The following is a 15,266-nucleotide window of genomic DNA, read 5'->3' as shown; positions in this document are numbered from 1 at the left end:
TGTTTTTATTTTTTAGATGAAATAATTAGTTTAGAATTTTTAATGTTTCTACCAAAAATCAAGAAAAAAATATCTTTCTAATTAGTGAACGTTGTCTCTTAGGAAAAACTAGAAATGTAAAGAGACTTGAAACGTTTCAAAGGTTTATTTGAAACGTTTGTGAAATTTTTAGATGTTTAATATTTTTTATTACTTGATAGTTGATATATTGAGTTACTCATTTTTTTTTCATTTATTGTTTTCTACGTTAACTTTAGCTTTTTTTACGTTTAATTATATTTTAACTTTTGACAACATTAAAATGAAAAACAAATGGTTAAAAAGAAAAAGAAATGATACAATGCTAAAATTATTTTATTATTTATATATAAAATAAATTATCAATTACAATTATATAATATTTATTGACATTTCTGTCCTCTAAATAAAATAAAACCATTTTAATAATTATTGAAGTTATAATATATCACAGTTAACTATATTTTTCTTTAAAATTCAATGATTATTAATTATTCTTATCTAATAATATTATAGCATTGCTCAGCGGATCCATTTTAAAATAAAGATGCATATTTATTATTTTGTTAGTAGAAATAAATTATATTATTAGAAAAATAGATGTTATAAGTGCAATATATTTATTAATTTTGATGATAATTGATATCTATAGACATTTAAATATTTTAACTCGGTTACTTTATTTCATTTCTAATATAAAGCCTTAATTAAAGACAAATATTTGTATTTACAACTTATTGATAAATTTCAACATTTTAGCTTTATATGGGTAAAATTAAAAAAAAAATAAAAATAAAAAATCACGGGTGAAATATTTTAGCAATTATAAAAGGTTTTAGTTATTAGAAGTAAATGAATACGGTAACATCTTTATAAATTATATAGTAAAGTCATCATATGCAATGATAAAATAGAAGAGTTATTCAACTATCATATAAAGTAATAACTATATAATTATCCAAAACAACCATAAAATTAAAAACTTTATATATATACTAATCTAATACAAAACTATTTACAATAGTTCCATATTACTCTAAGCAGTAGCATTATCTCCCTCCAATGTCTGCTTCGGGAAAACATCTTTCCCCTCTGTTCACATCCACCGGATGATCATTGCAAAGAAAAGAATACAGTCACATACAAAACATAAACATAGAAATGCAGGGCAAGCTAGTGTAATTTAATATTCATGTGGGAATACAATTCAAACAAACAATTAAGATACTCATACAACATCTAGACCGTCCAGACTAGTATGAATATGTATCTATGGTCGTTTGTGCATTCGTGGGTGAAGTAACTGGAACACCCTCAATGCCACACGAGATTAGCTCGTTATCACTCACCTTAAGTCAAGGTAAAACTCCTAGGCTAGGACCTCCTGTTATTCTCACGACATGCCTCACCATTATTTACTTAAGAATCGCTGACCATTAGAATGTCAGGATGAACTCCAAGACCGAGCTTTCCATATTCATACTTTTACCACTTTGAAATCCACCAATGAGATATTCCTCCTTGGAATTCTCTTCCATACCAACTTTGAAACATTATACATGATTTAAATACTAACACCGTTTCTCATACATAGTAAATTAATGTAACTGAAATAAACAATTTGAGCAAAGGAATGAAAACAACAATTGGGAGACCAAACTACATTTAGTAGTTAAAGGTCGAATGGTAACCATCACCATCCACTAACAAGACCGAACGGTCCATGTTAGGTAAGACTTAAGAAGTGACCGAACACAATTAAAGACCGAATAGAAATTCGTAGTTGAAGACCGAACGGTAACGACACAATCCCTGAGTACTACCGAATAGTCAATGACCGATCAGGCCTAAGCATATGTCGAACATAGATAAGGATCGAACGCTTGAACACTACCGAACATTTAATCGAAACTGAACACTAGAGCCTAGACCAAATAATTAGAATAACCGAACACCAAGGCTAAGTCGAACACCATGTACAAGACCGAGTACTAGTGTAAGACCGAGGACTTAGACTATACCGAACACTTAAAGTAATCTGAATAATAAGGTTATACTGAACACCAAGACTTAGACCAAGTTTTAAAACCAATCTAACACTAGAACTAGTCCTAATACCAAGAGCAAAGCTAGACACTTAAAGAGTAACTGAATACTTAATATAAGACCGATTTCCAGAGCATGACCGAACGATCATTAACAGGTAAAGCCCATAGGAAGCCGAATGCAATTAAAATCAAACACTAGCACAAGACCGAGCGCTATAACTAGACATAATACTAGTACAAGACCAAACGACCATTAACTGTAAGGTTCTGCGAAAGCCGAACATAGTTAAGACTGAACACAAGAGTAAGGTTGAGCAGTTAACGACTAACGCTCAATGAACTGTATAATTCTGCAGCACAACTGCAAAATTATGAACTACACTTAACTTTACCTATTCATAGTATTTTTCCCAACTTCTAATCCTCCATACTTGCATCATATACCTATTTACAATTAACTAAGAGTATCTAAACCTTTCTAACATCATTCAAGAGGGTCTCATATCATATTCACGCTTCAATTATGTTGAATCATCAACTCAATGACCCAAAATCAATTCTCCTAGTTTAAAAACAATTTTGAGTGACTAAGAGGTTCTAATGCGTCGTAAACAACTTATCCAGACTCTTCCCACCAGTCAATTTCACACTTGATCCCAATTCCTTATTTTCACTACTCCACTTCCTCAAAACTCACTTGGCATAGAACATAGAATTTTGCAGAATAAATACAACGAGTTTTTTCACTCCTAGTTTACAACGAGTATTAACACTCCTAGTATAAAATAATCCAACTGACTATAACGTTTAACTCTCCTTGAGTTAAACAACTAAGTGTTTTAAATCATCTCTAATTATCCAAAAACAACAAAGTGTTTTTTAAAACAAGTATAGATTGAGAAGCTCTTTTAGAGAAGATTTTAAATCAATACAAAGTTTATCTGAAAACTTGTTACAAAGAATTTTATTTTTCAAAGAGTTAGACAATGCAAGAGAAAAGGAATATTGACAACATAAGAGTATGTGCAATTCATATTCTTAATTCTTCTTTTCATGCAATCTTCTTTATATAGGCAACTTCAAGAAGGATTCGTTATTAAGAAGCATTGACTTTGATGTAGGTTTTGTAGCCTTTTGTACTAGGTCAAATGCTACTTTTCTTTTGCAGAGGCAACTGTGTTGCTTGTACGGATTGGGCAGACAGAAGGCATTGAAGAAACATTCCTAGAATGTCTTCGCATCTCTTAATGTTTTTTGAACCATCATAGAATATTTGAATAAAGCATTTGTCCTTTATGTATCTCCACATATGAAGAGAAACAACACAATAAGCAAAGAAGTATTATTCGTACATTTGGATTTAAAATATTAGAAGTTCATAATAACTTTTGGCTTAGTCCTTGTACTATAGTATTTGATATAGTCTGTTTATCAGGTCGTTGTGATTAAAGTAATCTATTTTGTTTATGCTAGACTTTTCTCTTCATTTATGATAGACAATGCATTCAAGATATTGTTTAATATTGTGATTAAAGTAATCTATTTTGTTTATGCTAGACTTTTCTCTTCATTTATGATAGACAATGCATTTAAGATATTGTTTAATATATATAGCATTTGGTTTATTATCTTAAACGGTCATTTTTATAAACAAATTCTTTATACACTTTTGTTAAACTTCAAAACAAAAGATTTCTCGACAATCTTGTCCTAACAATCTCTCATTTTCTTCAAAACAAAATGTTTGTAAACAATCTTATCTTAACAATCTCTATTTTTTTTTTATGTTTAACAAATACTTGTATACAAAGAAAGAAAAGAGAAATATATAGCAGAGTAACTTTATCATGCTAGTCATTTTTCTATTCACAAATTTCCATCTTCCAAAAACACCCTTCAAAAACCATTTTACATAATTTAAAAATAAATATTTGAAAACAAATGACAGAACAGGGATGTCGTTGTCTTGTCAAAATGTCCTTGTTGGAGAAACATTTTTCCTTGTCAAAATAAGGGGACCCATATCAATAAGAGCATGATGTGAAGCAGAGTGTGGGGTGATAAGATTGCTCACGACACGTCCCTTAATCTTTCTAATGTCCTTCTCTCTTTGTTTCGTTCTACTCTTCACCATAAGCACAACCATGCCGTCTTCAACCGAAACTCTCCTAGAACGTGCTCGTCCCTTCCTCCGCGGGGAGCTCCAATCCATCGATGAAAACCTCCCTGCGCTTGTCGGCGTCCTGCAGAACGTGGGAGCCGGAGAGTGCTGGCACAAACATGGCAGCTTCCTTCACCACCTTCTCGACATATATCGCATTCTCACCCTCTGGAAAGCCCCTCGCTCCGTCTGCCTCTGCGGTCTCTTCCACTCAGCCTACTCCAACTCCTACGTCAACCTCGCCATCTTCGACCCTTCAACTGGCCGTGAAGTCGTTCGCCGCCACGTGGGCCACCAAGCCGAGGCTCTCATCCACCTGTTCTGTGTAGTTCCCCGGCAGCCCCTCATCCACGACGACCTTCTCTTCCATTACTCCGACCAAGAACTCGTGCAACACCTTGCCGAGTCAGAGATATCTCTCAGGAACGCCAAGGAGAAGGGTGTCTTCGACGGGGAAGAAGGATGGAGGAAGAAACTGCAGGGTCTTGTTCCGGCGGAGGGGGTTGAGGTGAAGCACATTCGAACGGGTGAAGGGGTGCATGTTTCTCGGAGGATAGTTGCTGTTTTCGTGATGATGACCATGGCTGATTTCTGTGACCAGTTATTTGGTTTTCAGGATGTGCTGTTTGATAACCGGAACGGTCGGCTTGAGTTTTCTGGGAACAATTTGGGGGCTCTGTGGCCGGGAGATGGGAAGCCGGGTCTGTGGCTGAATTCAATTTCAAGGATGGGAGCAGTGTACAACTTGATTGCAAGGGAAGAAGAGATTTTGATTGAAGAGAAGAGAAGGAAGGATGGTGGGGTGGTGGTGGATGTGGAGAGAAATGAAGATATTGAGCTGGTGTTGCCGCCGGTGTTTGACGACTGCACAAAGGTTTTGGAGGCGGAAGATCAAATAGTTGCAAGAGATTTGTACTGGGAAGCTGTGTGTGAGAGGGGGCTTGGGAAGGTTGAAGAGTTGCTTGTGGGGTGTATAAGCAAAAACCCTTTCGTTGGAGAGCCATTCGTGGTGCTGAGCCAGGTTTGTTTGACAGAGGGAAGGTTTGAGGAGGGCGAGAAACATGCAGAAAAAGGACTGAGACTTTTGCTGGAATGGGGATGTCCCTGGGATAAGAGAACTTCTTGGGAAGGTTGGGTTGCGTGGACAAGGGTGTTGCTGATGAAGGCTAAGGAGAAGTCTTGGCCTCAGACTTCATGGGGAATCCTTAATTTGGGTCTTGTAAAGTAGTGTTAATTCACCTTCATCACTTCAGATATCTCATTCCTGGTTTTATGTTTTTTATTTTACAAGAAAGGATTTGGTTTTATGTTTTTTATTTTACAAGAAAGGATTTGTGATCTACTGTTATGAGAAATTGGGTTGTAATGGAAAAAGTGTGGATAAGAAGAGCAGACAGGGAAATAATATTTTAACAAAATTTAACATTTTCACCATGTTATTAAACTCTCGGACGAGTTTACTCATTATAATTTGCCAACATTTTTATAACAGCATGTCAATTGGAGCATTTCAAATTGAATATTTATAATGTTAAATGTAACCATGCGGTATAAAATATCATAATCCTTTTGGAAGGAAGAGAGAACAAAGCCAACAAACAACTTTCTCAAACATAATTTAGCCACACAATTTCCAAACAACTCTACTTTTAAAACCACACAAGTTTTTCACTCATAATTATTAGTTAAGATCCAAATTTTGTTTCTGTAAAACCTTTTTTCTTCTCTTTGACCAAATATTTTATGCCCTAGTGCTTTTTTCAATTAGGGGTATTTTATTCTTTTACAATCTAAGAAAACTAGAAAATATAATTATTTTACTACTTTCTAAAATTCAAATAAAATAGCTATATATACAGGTCTAGAAGAGAGAAAGAAGTATAATAGTAATGGTGGAGAAACCGAGGGCGAAGAAATAACAAAATATAAACCACCCAACATTATAAATGAAGAATTTGAAAACAAATATCAAAGATGAACAACACCAAAGATTTGCTCTATATGTAGCATGAAAGACCACAACACCAAAGAGCGTGTTTACGCTATAAATGTTTGGTTCTTGAACAGCTGGACTTACCTGTGATTGGCCCTATATGCCGGCTAAGTTCCCATTATCAGAACTTGTATGATGGTTGACATTATGCTGTAACAGTATTACATCTCCATTGGACATTTTCATATCCTTCTTTTTTATGATTACCACCACTTAGTAACATCAAGAATTAAATAGCTGCTGTTCATATTTTCAAGGACTAAATTTGTATTTTTAAAAATTACAAGGACTAGGAAGGATAGGACTAATATGATTCGTTGCTTTTTAAATGATGAAACAATTTTTCTATAAATAATTATGTAATAAAAAAAGTCAACTCAAAATTGTAAACCAACAAGGCAAATGACAGGTAAAAATCTTTATTGTTCTGACATTTAATAAATACTGACGTCAGAATAAAATTTTGAAATTAGTAATCTCTTCTACTGGCAAGATCGCTGGCAATATCATCATCTTGTTCACACTGGTCCAAGAATTTTTTATAAGCAGGTTTATGAACAACAACAAGACGTAGGTACTTCGCAGCTTCGGCCTTCTGGCCCGCATCAAATAGAGTGCTACACACCCAACAAATCAAATCCAATGAGCAAGATGAAAATAGCAGTGTTAGAAGAGGAAATTTCATCACCACTAAAAATCTAAGGTAATTAACCTAAATTGTACCTGGCAAGCAACAGTAACCCATCAAAATAATAGCCTTTGCTTGTAGGATCTTCTGGCTCCTCCATATTTGCTATTCTTTCGAAGTGTGTCCGTCCTTCGTTCCTCTTACCCTGAAGTACGTAAAGTTAAAAAAAAAAAAAGTAAAAATCGTGGCAAATACTATTGAAGGTCTAGAAGCTTTTAAAATTCTCATGCTTATTGCCTGCCAATAGTTAGAAATCGCCTGACAGTCGGAGTGCCAAGTCAACACCAAAACAACAATCAAGCCTTTTCTCACTGAGTGGAAAGGAACATTGGATATATTATTGACTTCTAGATCTTTCTTAATTGTTTTTCCTTCAATTTTTCTCAGTCTCTCATTGCCTCTAGCGACTGGGTTTTGCTTCAGGTATTTTCCACACAGGTCATTTTTACAATATGTGCTACCACAATTATTTCCCTAATGCATTCAATTTTTATCCTATCTCATCTAGTACGTTCACTCTACAAGGCAGCATTCCCATCTCAGCTACAGAGTTTATTCTTTTGTTAGCTTTTTATGGCTCCACATTCGGTTGCGCATAATATCAGTTCTTGTAGTTCCGCTCAAGTTAGACACCAACTAATTCCAAAACACAGACCAACTCCCAGAATCTGTTTTTTAGGCGGAATTGAGGTGCAATTTTCACTCAGGTAACAAGATAATCAGTATTGGATTTGGGTATGCAAGTCAGGAACAAGCTATCTAAATATCCCTCCACCAAATGCATACCCAAACTGATTTTCAACATATATTCAAAATCCAGTTCAGAAAAAAGTTTGCTCAAAGAACATATTGAAGTATGTGTTTAACCTGTCGTTCACAAGCAACTCCAGCCCACTGGGATGAAAGAATCAAAAGGTCCAGTTCTTCCGCATCAGTTGGATATCCAGCAAAAGAAAGCTAATGAAAAATCAGAAAATAATTAGGAGTTGAAGGCACAAACTAAGTGAAATGAGACAAATTTTCCGGTAGCAATAAAAATTAAAAAAAAAAAAAAAAAAACAATGCAAAACACAATAGTTCAAAGTAACAGATACATGACAGAGCAGATGAAACCAGCATAACAAATGAAAAAAAATAATGAAAGCAACTAGGGATTCATACTTTTGAAATTGCACATTCAAAGTACTCAATAGCCTCCTCATTTGCATGCTTCAGTAATAGAATCCGTCCCATCAAAACTAAAGCTCGAACATATTCAGGATCCTTATCAAGGGCTAATCTGCACATGTAAAATGCAATGCATCGTCAACCACTAAAAAATAAAAAGGATCTTTCTCCAAATTTTCTTCCCTTACTCTGAACAAACTAAAAATGAAAAACCAACTTACTTTAGTAAGGGAATTGCACTTTCTTTATCATTACTGGATAGAAATGGGACTGCAAGCTGTAAACATTCAAGCCATAAAATAATCACATTCTAAACTCCAATCCGATTTGCATGATAAATCACACGTCATATATTCTCATGTTCCTATTCACTCACAGCAGTCAGTTCTTTAGGGGACATCTCCTCAATAGGTATTCTATGCCACTTTTCAGGTGAATTCAGAGAACTTTTTTCTGCAGAAAAAGCTTCTATAGGAATATTATCTTGTATCCCTGGTGAAGGAGCCGTTTTAGAAGCACCAATTTTCTCAATAGCTACCTTTTGACTATTCTTGTCTTGCAACCCTAACATTGCAACGACAGCAGGATGTCTCAGGGTTATTTGCTGCAAAGTTTATTGTTTGTTGGATTAGCTTTAAGAGTTAATACAATAGTGGTTCAAACTAAAATAAACTAAACATGCACAAGGTTTTGCTTACCTGAATGAGGGTAAATGAACTATTGGTAACCCAATAGAGCTGGCTCCCCTGCAAGAGTATTTTATAGTAGAATGTTATTACAGCCTTCAAAATGAGAAAGAATAAGTACACCATAAAATGTGGTTGGAATGAAAAATGAGGATGCAATAGGAAAGGGGTGTGAAGCGATATTTACTAATTTCTTAGAAAATTATAACTGAAAGTTCCCCCTTATCTTTGACCAGGGAAATTAACCTACTAATGTGAGTTCAGAAAATGTGACCACAACACATGCAAAAATAAATTATAGTTTTCTTCAGCAATCACATCTCCAGTGTCTAAAGATACATCAAGATTATTCGTAAAAATATAGTGACTTCTTTATTACTGTTTTACTTTTATTAGAACTGAAGTCTATGAATCCATATATAAGCTCTCTCTTTTGGATAGTCTACACCCTAGAATCATAAACTGTCAGAATGCACTATAAAAGATGTCACCTAGCCCATAAAAAGAGAGTTTAAAGAGAAAGTGCACTTTGACCAAAAATGAAGCCAATAAAAAAAATGCCATAGTTAGAGAGGAAAAAAATGGTATCCTATATTAACATCCTAGCAACACAACACCCAAGGATTAGAGTTACCTGAGGAATGCAAAAGCCCACAAAAGCTAAAGGCAATGTTAGAAAATCCAAGTACCGCTTGTAATACTGCAACAGCAAAAGCATCCCTTAGTTAACAATGGGTTTACTTTATTTTAATTCAGTTTCTAGAATAAATTCCCTTATTTTGCAACATATAAACAATATTCCTAAACAGTTAGTAAAATGAAATGAGCAGATTCATATCACAGGAAATGTATAACAATAAATATCAAGTATCAACGCAATTTTTTCCCAAGAACATGCAATAGAGTAGTAAGACATTAGAAGTACTAGAGAAGCTATACTCACTTTGGCTAATAACTCAAAAATATTCCTTGCCTCTGCAACCACAGGTTTCCCAAAGGATATCTGATAAATCCATCAACACAAATTAGTACACATTCAATGCTTGACTCATCCTCCCTAGCAAATTGAAAGAGAGAATTAAGGTACAAAAGTATATGCTAGGCTAGTGCGAAACAGAAAGCAAGAAATCCATTCTACTATACATTAATATATGATCTGATCATGTTTTATAGCACATAAAATATTTGGGACTGTCTAGTTTCAAAAATTGTTTTCTGCTTTTATTTTCCGTTTCACTTTTAATTACAACATTGTCAGTTTTATACCACATAAAATATTTGGGACTGTCTAGTTTCAAAAATTGTTTTCTGCTTTCATTTTCCGTTTCACTTTTAATTACAACATTGTCACTTTGTTTTCATTTTGTTTCTTTATAATTTGTAACAACATTGTCACTTTGTTTTCACTTTGTTTCTTTATAACTTGTAAAGAAAACATGGTTTTCTTGTAATTAAAAGTGAAAAGAGAAAACAGTCTTGAACCAAACAATCTTAGTTATTAACTTATTATACTTTCTGTTATTTTATTTTATTACTGGCACCATAAAACCAAACACTGTAGCTTTTTTAATCCATAAGATAAAAAGTTAAAGTTTGATTAATTAACATAGGAAGATATCAGAGCCATTAGGCCAACAATATATATTAGCTTATGACTTGATTAATCATTTGCTAGTAGCCAGATGATTTGGATCCATCAACTTTGCCAGCCATTTTTGGTTTTGGTAGGTCTACCTTTATTATATCAACCAGTCCAAAATATCTAATGTACACACTTGACTTAACTACATCCAACCCTTACTAAGAGGGTTTCTGCCACAACAGAATGATAAAATGTGATTCATCTATCTAATAAAACAAAATCTGTCTAAATGAATCACTGTAATGCACATTGGCACGAATATGAAGGTAAGAAGACAACGGAAGGTAACTAGAAACATGATTTAGGTTATATACCTTATATATATGGATTCATACTCCATTACCTGGACATTGATGTAGTGCAAACCGGCAATCAGGAAAGGAAAGATGAACCCCGAATAACCGTGAGAGAGTTCAGTTAAATTCCGGAACCATAAAGCACCACCCTGCAACATATTTAACAAGTTTAAATGTTGATGTTGTTCCTGGCAATACTCGATACTTCTGTTGAAATTATGACGTTTTATGATAGGAGGGAGGACGAGTGATATTAAATTGATATTAGGTTAAATGATTACAATTGATGTGTTCATACAACCAAGAGTATGTCATCTTATGTATTCTAATCATAATCTGTTAGGAATCTCACATTGAGTACGATAAACTAATTGATGTGGTGATTAAGCTTTAAGGCTCTACCACTTAAATGAACTAGTCTTTTGAGTTAGACTCTTTTTTTGTGCTTGAGTCCTAACAATTGGTGGTTTCGTTGATAGTTGGGTTACAGAAAGGGCTATCTAGAGGCTGAATTAAGGTGCAAATTGAATACTAGTAAATGAGAGAAATACCGGCCTAAGGAGACAATGTTATGAGTCCTACATTAAGTAGGATGAACTACTTGATGTGGTACAAAAACCTTGAGGCTCCCACCTACTGGACTAGTCTATTGGGCTGGGCTCTACTTTTCTGCTCAAGTCCTAATATAATCCTGAGTAATGAGTGAAACAAATCATTATTAAATATGGCAACCAATCCTAGATATAAAAATGAAATAGGAAAACTAATCTAAGAGGGAGGAATATCTAAGATAGGATAAAATACTTTCATATACATTCAAACAATTATGATATAGCTTCACTACAGAAATAAATTTTCCATATGTTGAAGTCCATAACTTAGATGCCATCATTACAGTTAACTGTTATCATTCTAGTCTTTTGTATCTAATTGAACTTAATGGCAGATATATTCTCATAATGTGGTTTTATTCATTCATGGAATTAAATCGATGGAAATATGAAGATACATATAGCACAAACACGATGACCAAAAAGCCTTTTAATAAGTTGGTGCATTACGCAATCAAAACCAGGGTGACCATTCAGTGACATCTTCCTTATGCTAATCATCCACAGGAAAAAGCACGGAACCTGTAGAAAAATAGAAGACCAAAAGTAAAAATTACAAAGTTTGTGAAGCATTGCACGATCATGTTACTTTTTCCTTCTATATTTGGCTTATTCTGATTGCTGATTATAAACAAGTCAAATTAGTTTCTATAACTTTCTTTACAGAATAAAGAAGCAAATGACAAATGTTCTGAACTTTACTTGACACTAACAGAGGGAGACGAAAATTAGGTAGCAGTGTGCAGTTTATGTAATTATTTGGTGCACTTGGCTGGAGAAATGGTCTGTTTAAGATTGTCTCTTCAGTCTTCAGCATTGAATCTTTTAGAGAATATTATATTTCCATCTTCCATTTGATGTTCAATCTAGTGTTTTAACAGTGTTACCATTTCAGACTTGCAGTGATTGAGCAGCCTAGCTGCTATCTTATCTATCAGTTTGTCCCTTCCCTGTCTGTTCACACCCCCTTGTGTTCTCTGGTCCGTTGTATAAGTGTTTTCCCTATTCTCTCAAATAAACAGGAATTGAGAGAAATAAAAGGACATATTTTCCTTATATACAAAAGTCAACAAACAGTTGCCAATGGGGGTTTGTCCAACAGCCTGTAATTTTCCAGCCAGGTTCGGCATGGCCTGTCCTTGGAATGAGACAGCTTCCCCTCCAACCAAGCTTTTCTTTACCATAAAATAAAAGTTAACAGTTAAAACAATTCAGTTATTACAATAATTAAGAAACATAATTCCTTTTAGATCAAATGAACCTCTTTGACAGGTTTCAGATTCCATCAGGTCGTGGATACCCTCTCTGATATTCAGGAAGGACAAAACAAGTTCAAATATTAAGAAAGAACCATCAAAAGTTTTATTTAAAAGCTTAAGCTCGGTTCCTCCATAAATTTCAACTGTTCAAGCTGTAAACTTACGTCATAAGATAATGCCAAAGTCTTCAGGAATAGTAAGTAATAAATTCTAATACTATATACCTCCATAACTTTTTCTTATTGGCAACAGAAACCAAAGCTCTATCATGAGTCATGAAAGAAGAAACTTTTTATTTTTAATTGAACCCTAAAGATTTACTCAAAAAAATTCTGCTCAGGAGGAGTGTCTGCTTTCTTTTCCTTCTCAGATTTTAGACAGTCTTTAATTCGCTAGCATTACATTTTGACTGACACTAAGTGAGGTTTTCCCAGACAACTTATAGATCACACAACATGTGAATTTCTTTCATCCGTACCACAAAACAGCTTTCCTAGGAGGTTGCTTTTGGCTGTGATATTATTAGTAAAAGATAATTTGGGGAGAAGAAGGCAAATTCATTGCTGTAGGAATCATAAGCAATGTTTCCCAGGAAGTAGATATATCACCTGTACAATAAATGGTACCAGTGGCCAGACATAAGAGGGGCATCCACTCGCTTTTCTCTTCTTCTGGAACAATAGAAACTGACGAATATAACTCTTTCCTGAGAAAGGTGGTGGGAATGGAGGAGGCACTTTAAGAATTGAAAAATATTAATAACAATTTAAGTACATGAACTAGAAGTGGAGAAAAGGAAAAATATATCTTGTAGATGTAAGATTGTAAGGAAGTACCCACTCCCATTTTCTAATCACAAAAAAAAACAAAACACAATTTAAAGATAAAGGAAAGTTAGATACACAACCAAATGAAATTATGCAGAAATAAAGAGGTTCACAAGCGCAAAAACACAATCAATATGTTCATTACACAACACTTGCACACAGCAAAAGCTAGGATAAAAAGTGATCCAGTGTAACAAAAATGAAGAAAAAAGACATTTCAATAACTACTATCAAAGCCAGATTAGAAAATAGTGTTACACGAGTGTAACTTGTATAAGATGACCAAGCAAACAAGTGAGCAAGCATCCGATGAGAACAATCAAAACTAACAAAGTACTAGTAACCTAATTCTAATTTCAAAACAAACATTTGAAGCCCCGAGCAGCTTTATACAACAACAAAGATTAAAGAAGTGATACTAATCAGCTACAGCTGCATTATATCTTGCAAACAAGAAGCAGATGGATTAACCTAGCAGAACCAATTTATTCATTTATTTTTAATTTTTTTTTTTGCTTCCAATTAAAATTGAATAATTAGTACAACAATCCAAGTTAAACATACTACCGAAACACGAGATACTCACATTTAGGGAAAAACTCTCCAATCCTTTTCAGCTTGTGAAGTGTTAAAACCAGAGGAAAAAGAATAGCAATTCTGAGAGCTAGAGTAGAAGAAACTATAGTTAACCACCTGAAATTTAGCAACTAGATTACGTTCGGTTCAGAGTCCAAAACTGAACAGATAAACAAGTGTTAAAGTAATGCATTAGTAACAAGAAAGACAAGACCCAGAAGCTTACCACGGAAATCCAGAAAGCTCGTGGAACGAGTCAAACATCGAAATCAGCACGCGAACGGGGAAAACGGCGTCTTCTTCGCCGCTACCACTGGTGTCGGCGATCGCTTTCAGAAGCTCAGAGTTAACCTGCGAGTCGACACCGAATGAGTTCAGCCCCAATTCGCGCTCATCGGAAGAGCGAGTGGAGAAAGCGCGTGAGTGGAACGCGTCGAAAAATGCCAGGGTTGGAGAGGAAGGTAAGGCGGAAGCGGGGAGAGGAGACGGTCGCCGAGAGGATAGGACGCGAGGAACATATAGGAGGGAGAGGGAGGAGGACGGCCGCGTTTGGCGGAGGCGAGAAAAGAGCACCGCCGCGGTCGGCATCGGCGGCGGAAGGAAGCACAGCGAGGACTGTTGTGTCACAAAAATTGAGTTTCTAGAAAGGAAAAAGTTGTTTTAAATAATATTTTTCTTAACAAAGAAAAGGCATCGTGACGATACGGAATTATTCTGTTTCAAATATATTTTTTAAATTAAATTTAAATAGATCAATAAAATATCATAAGTGTTTTATTTTTAAAAAACTATTAAAAAGAATTGTGAAAATATCAACTTAGTGTACTAGTTTAGCATTTTGTGATTCATTAAAATTACTCCACAATCAATAATAATAATAATTATAAATATTATTATAGAGTAATTTTTGACAAAATTGATACATAACTAATGTTCAAATGTTATAAAAAAATGTTATCTAGATATCATTATCTATTTTGTTTTATCTTCTCTATCCTTTGATAGCTTATTCTAAGAAACCTATTTTTTATATTTTAAAAATATATATAATTAAAAAGGTATTAAAATAGACTAAACACGTTATTAACAATGTAAATAAGGTGTTATCATCTTTAGAAAAAGAAAGAATCCGGCAAACATGTTTGATCATGATTATTCTATTTTATATTTTTATTTGTTAAAATTTATTGAAATTATAATGGAATTAATTAACATTTTGTCTTAAAAGATATGAATGTTTTAAATTTTGTCCTTAGTAAAATGTTTTCCTTTTTTACTTTTTGGTCCTTCATAT

The 15,266-nt window shown here is 34.2% G+C and overlaps 2 protein-coding genes across 3 annotated transcripts; one reads left to right on the top strand and one right to left on the bottom strand.

Moving 5' to 3' along the window:
• The first annotated feature begins 3,930 nt into the window (after positions 1–3,930).
• On the top strand, positions 3,931–5,582 carry LOC106759255. The gene has a single exon (XM_014642337.2). The coding sequence runs from the start codon at positions 4,163–4,165 to the stop codon at positions 5,453–5,455; it is 1,293 nt and encodes a 430-aa protein (XP_014497823.1). The 5' UTR covers positions 3,931–4,162; the 3' UTR covers positions 5,456–5,582.
• Positions 5,583–5,802: 220 nt separating this feature from the next.
• Positions 5,803–14,646, bottom strand: LOC106759227 (ALBINO3-like protein 2, chloroplastic). 2 transcript variants are annotated; one of them, XM_014642294.2, is made up of 14 exons: positions 14,199–14,646; positions 13,983–14,089; positions 13,178–13,305; positions 11,761–11,832; positions 10,747–10,848; positions 9,705–9,764; positions 9,396–9,461; positions 8,774–8,821; positions 8,452–8,679; positions 8,297–8,352; positions 8,070–8,187; positions 7,776–7,865; positions 6,944–7,053; positions 5,803–6,837 (listed from the first exon to the last, which is right to left on the bottom strand). In XM_014642294.2, the coding sequence occupies exons 1-14, from the start codon at positions 14,558–14,560 to the stop codon at positions 6,690–6,692; spliced, it is 1,695 nt and encodes a 564-aa protein (XP_014497780.1). In that variant the 5' UTR covers positions 14,561–14,646; the 3' UTR covers positions 5,803–6,689. The 2 variants fall into 2 exon arrangements, with proteins under 2 accessions (XP_014497780.1, XP_022635656.1); XM_022779935.1 differs by lacking the exon at positions 11,761–11,832.
• Positions 14,647–15,266: the final 620 nt, after the last annotated feature.

This window comes from Vigna radiata, chromosome 4 (genome assembly GCF_000741045.1).
Source record: "Vigna radiata var. radiata cultivar VC1973A chromosome 4, Vradiata_ver6, whole genome shotgun sequence".
Taxonomy (NCBI): domain Eukaryota; kingdom Viridiplantae; phylum Streptophyta; class Magnoliopsida; order Fabales; family Fabaceae; genus Vigna; species Vigna radiata.
The sequence above is the reverse complement of the archived record's forward strand: the minus strand, read 5'-3'. Positions and strand labels throughout refer to the sequence as shown.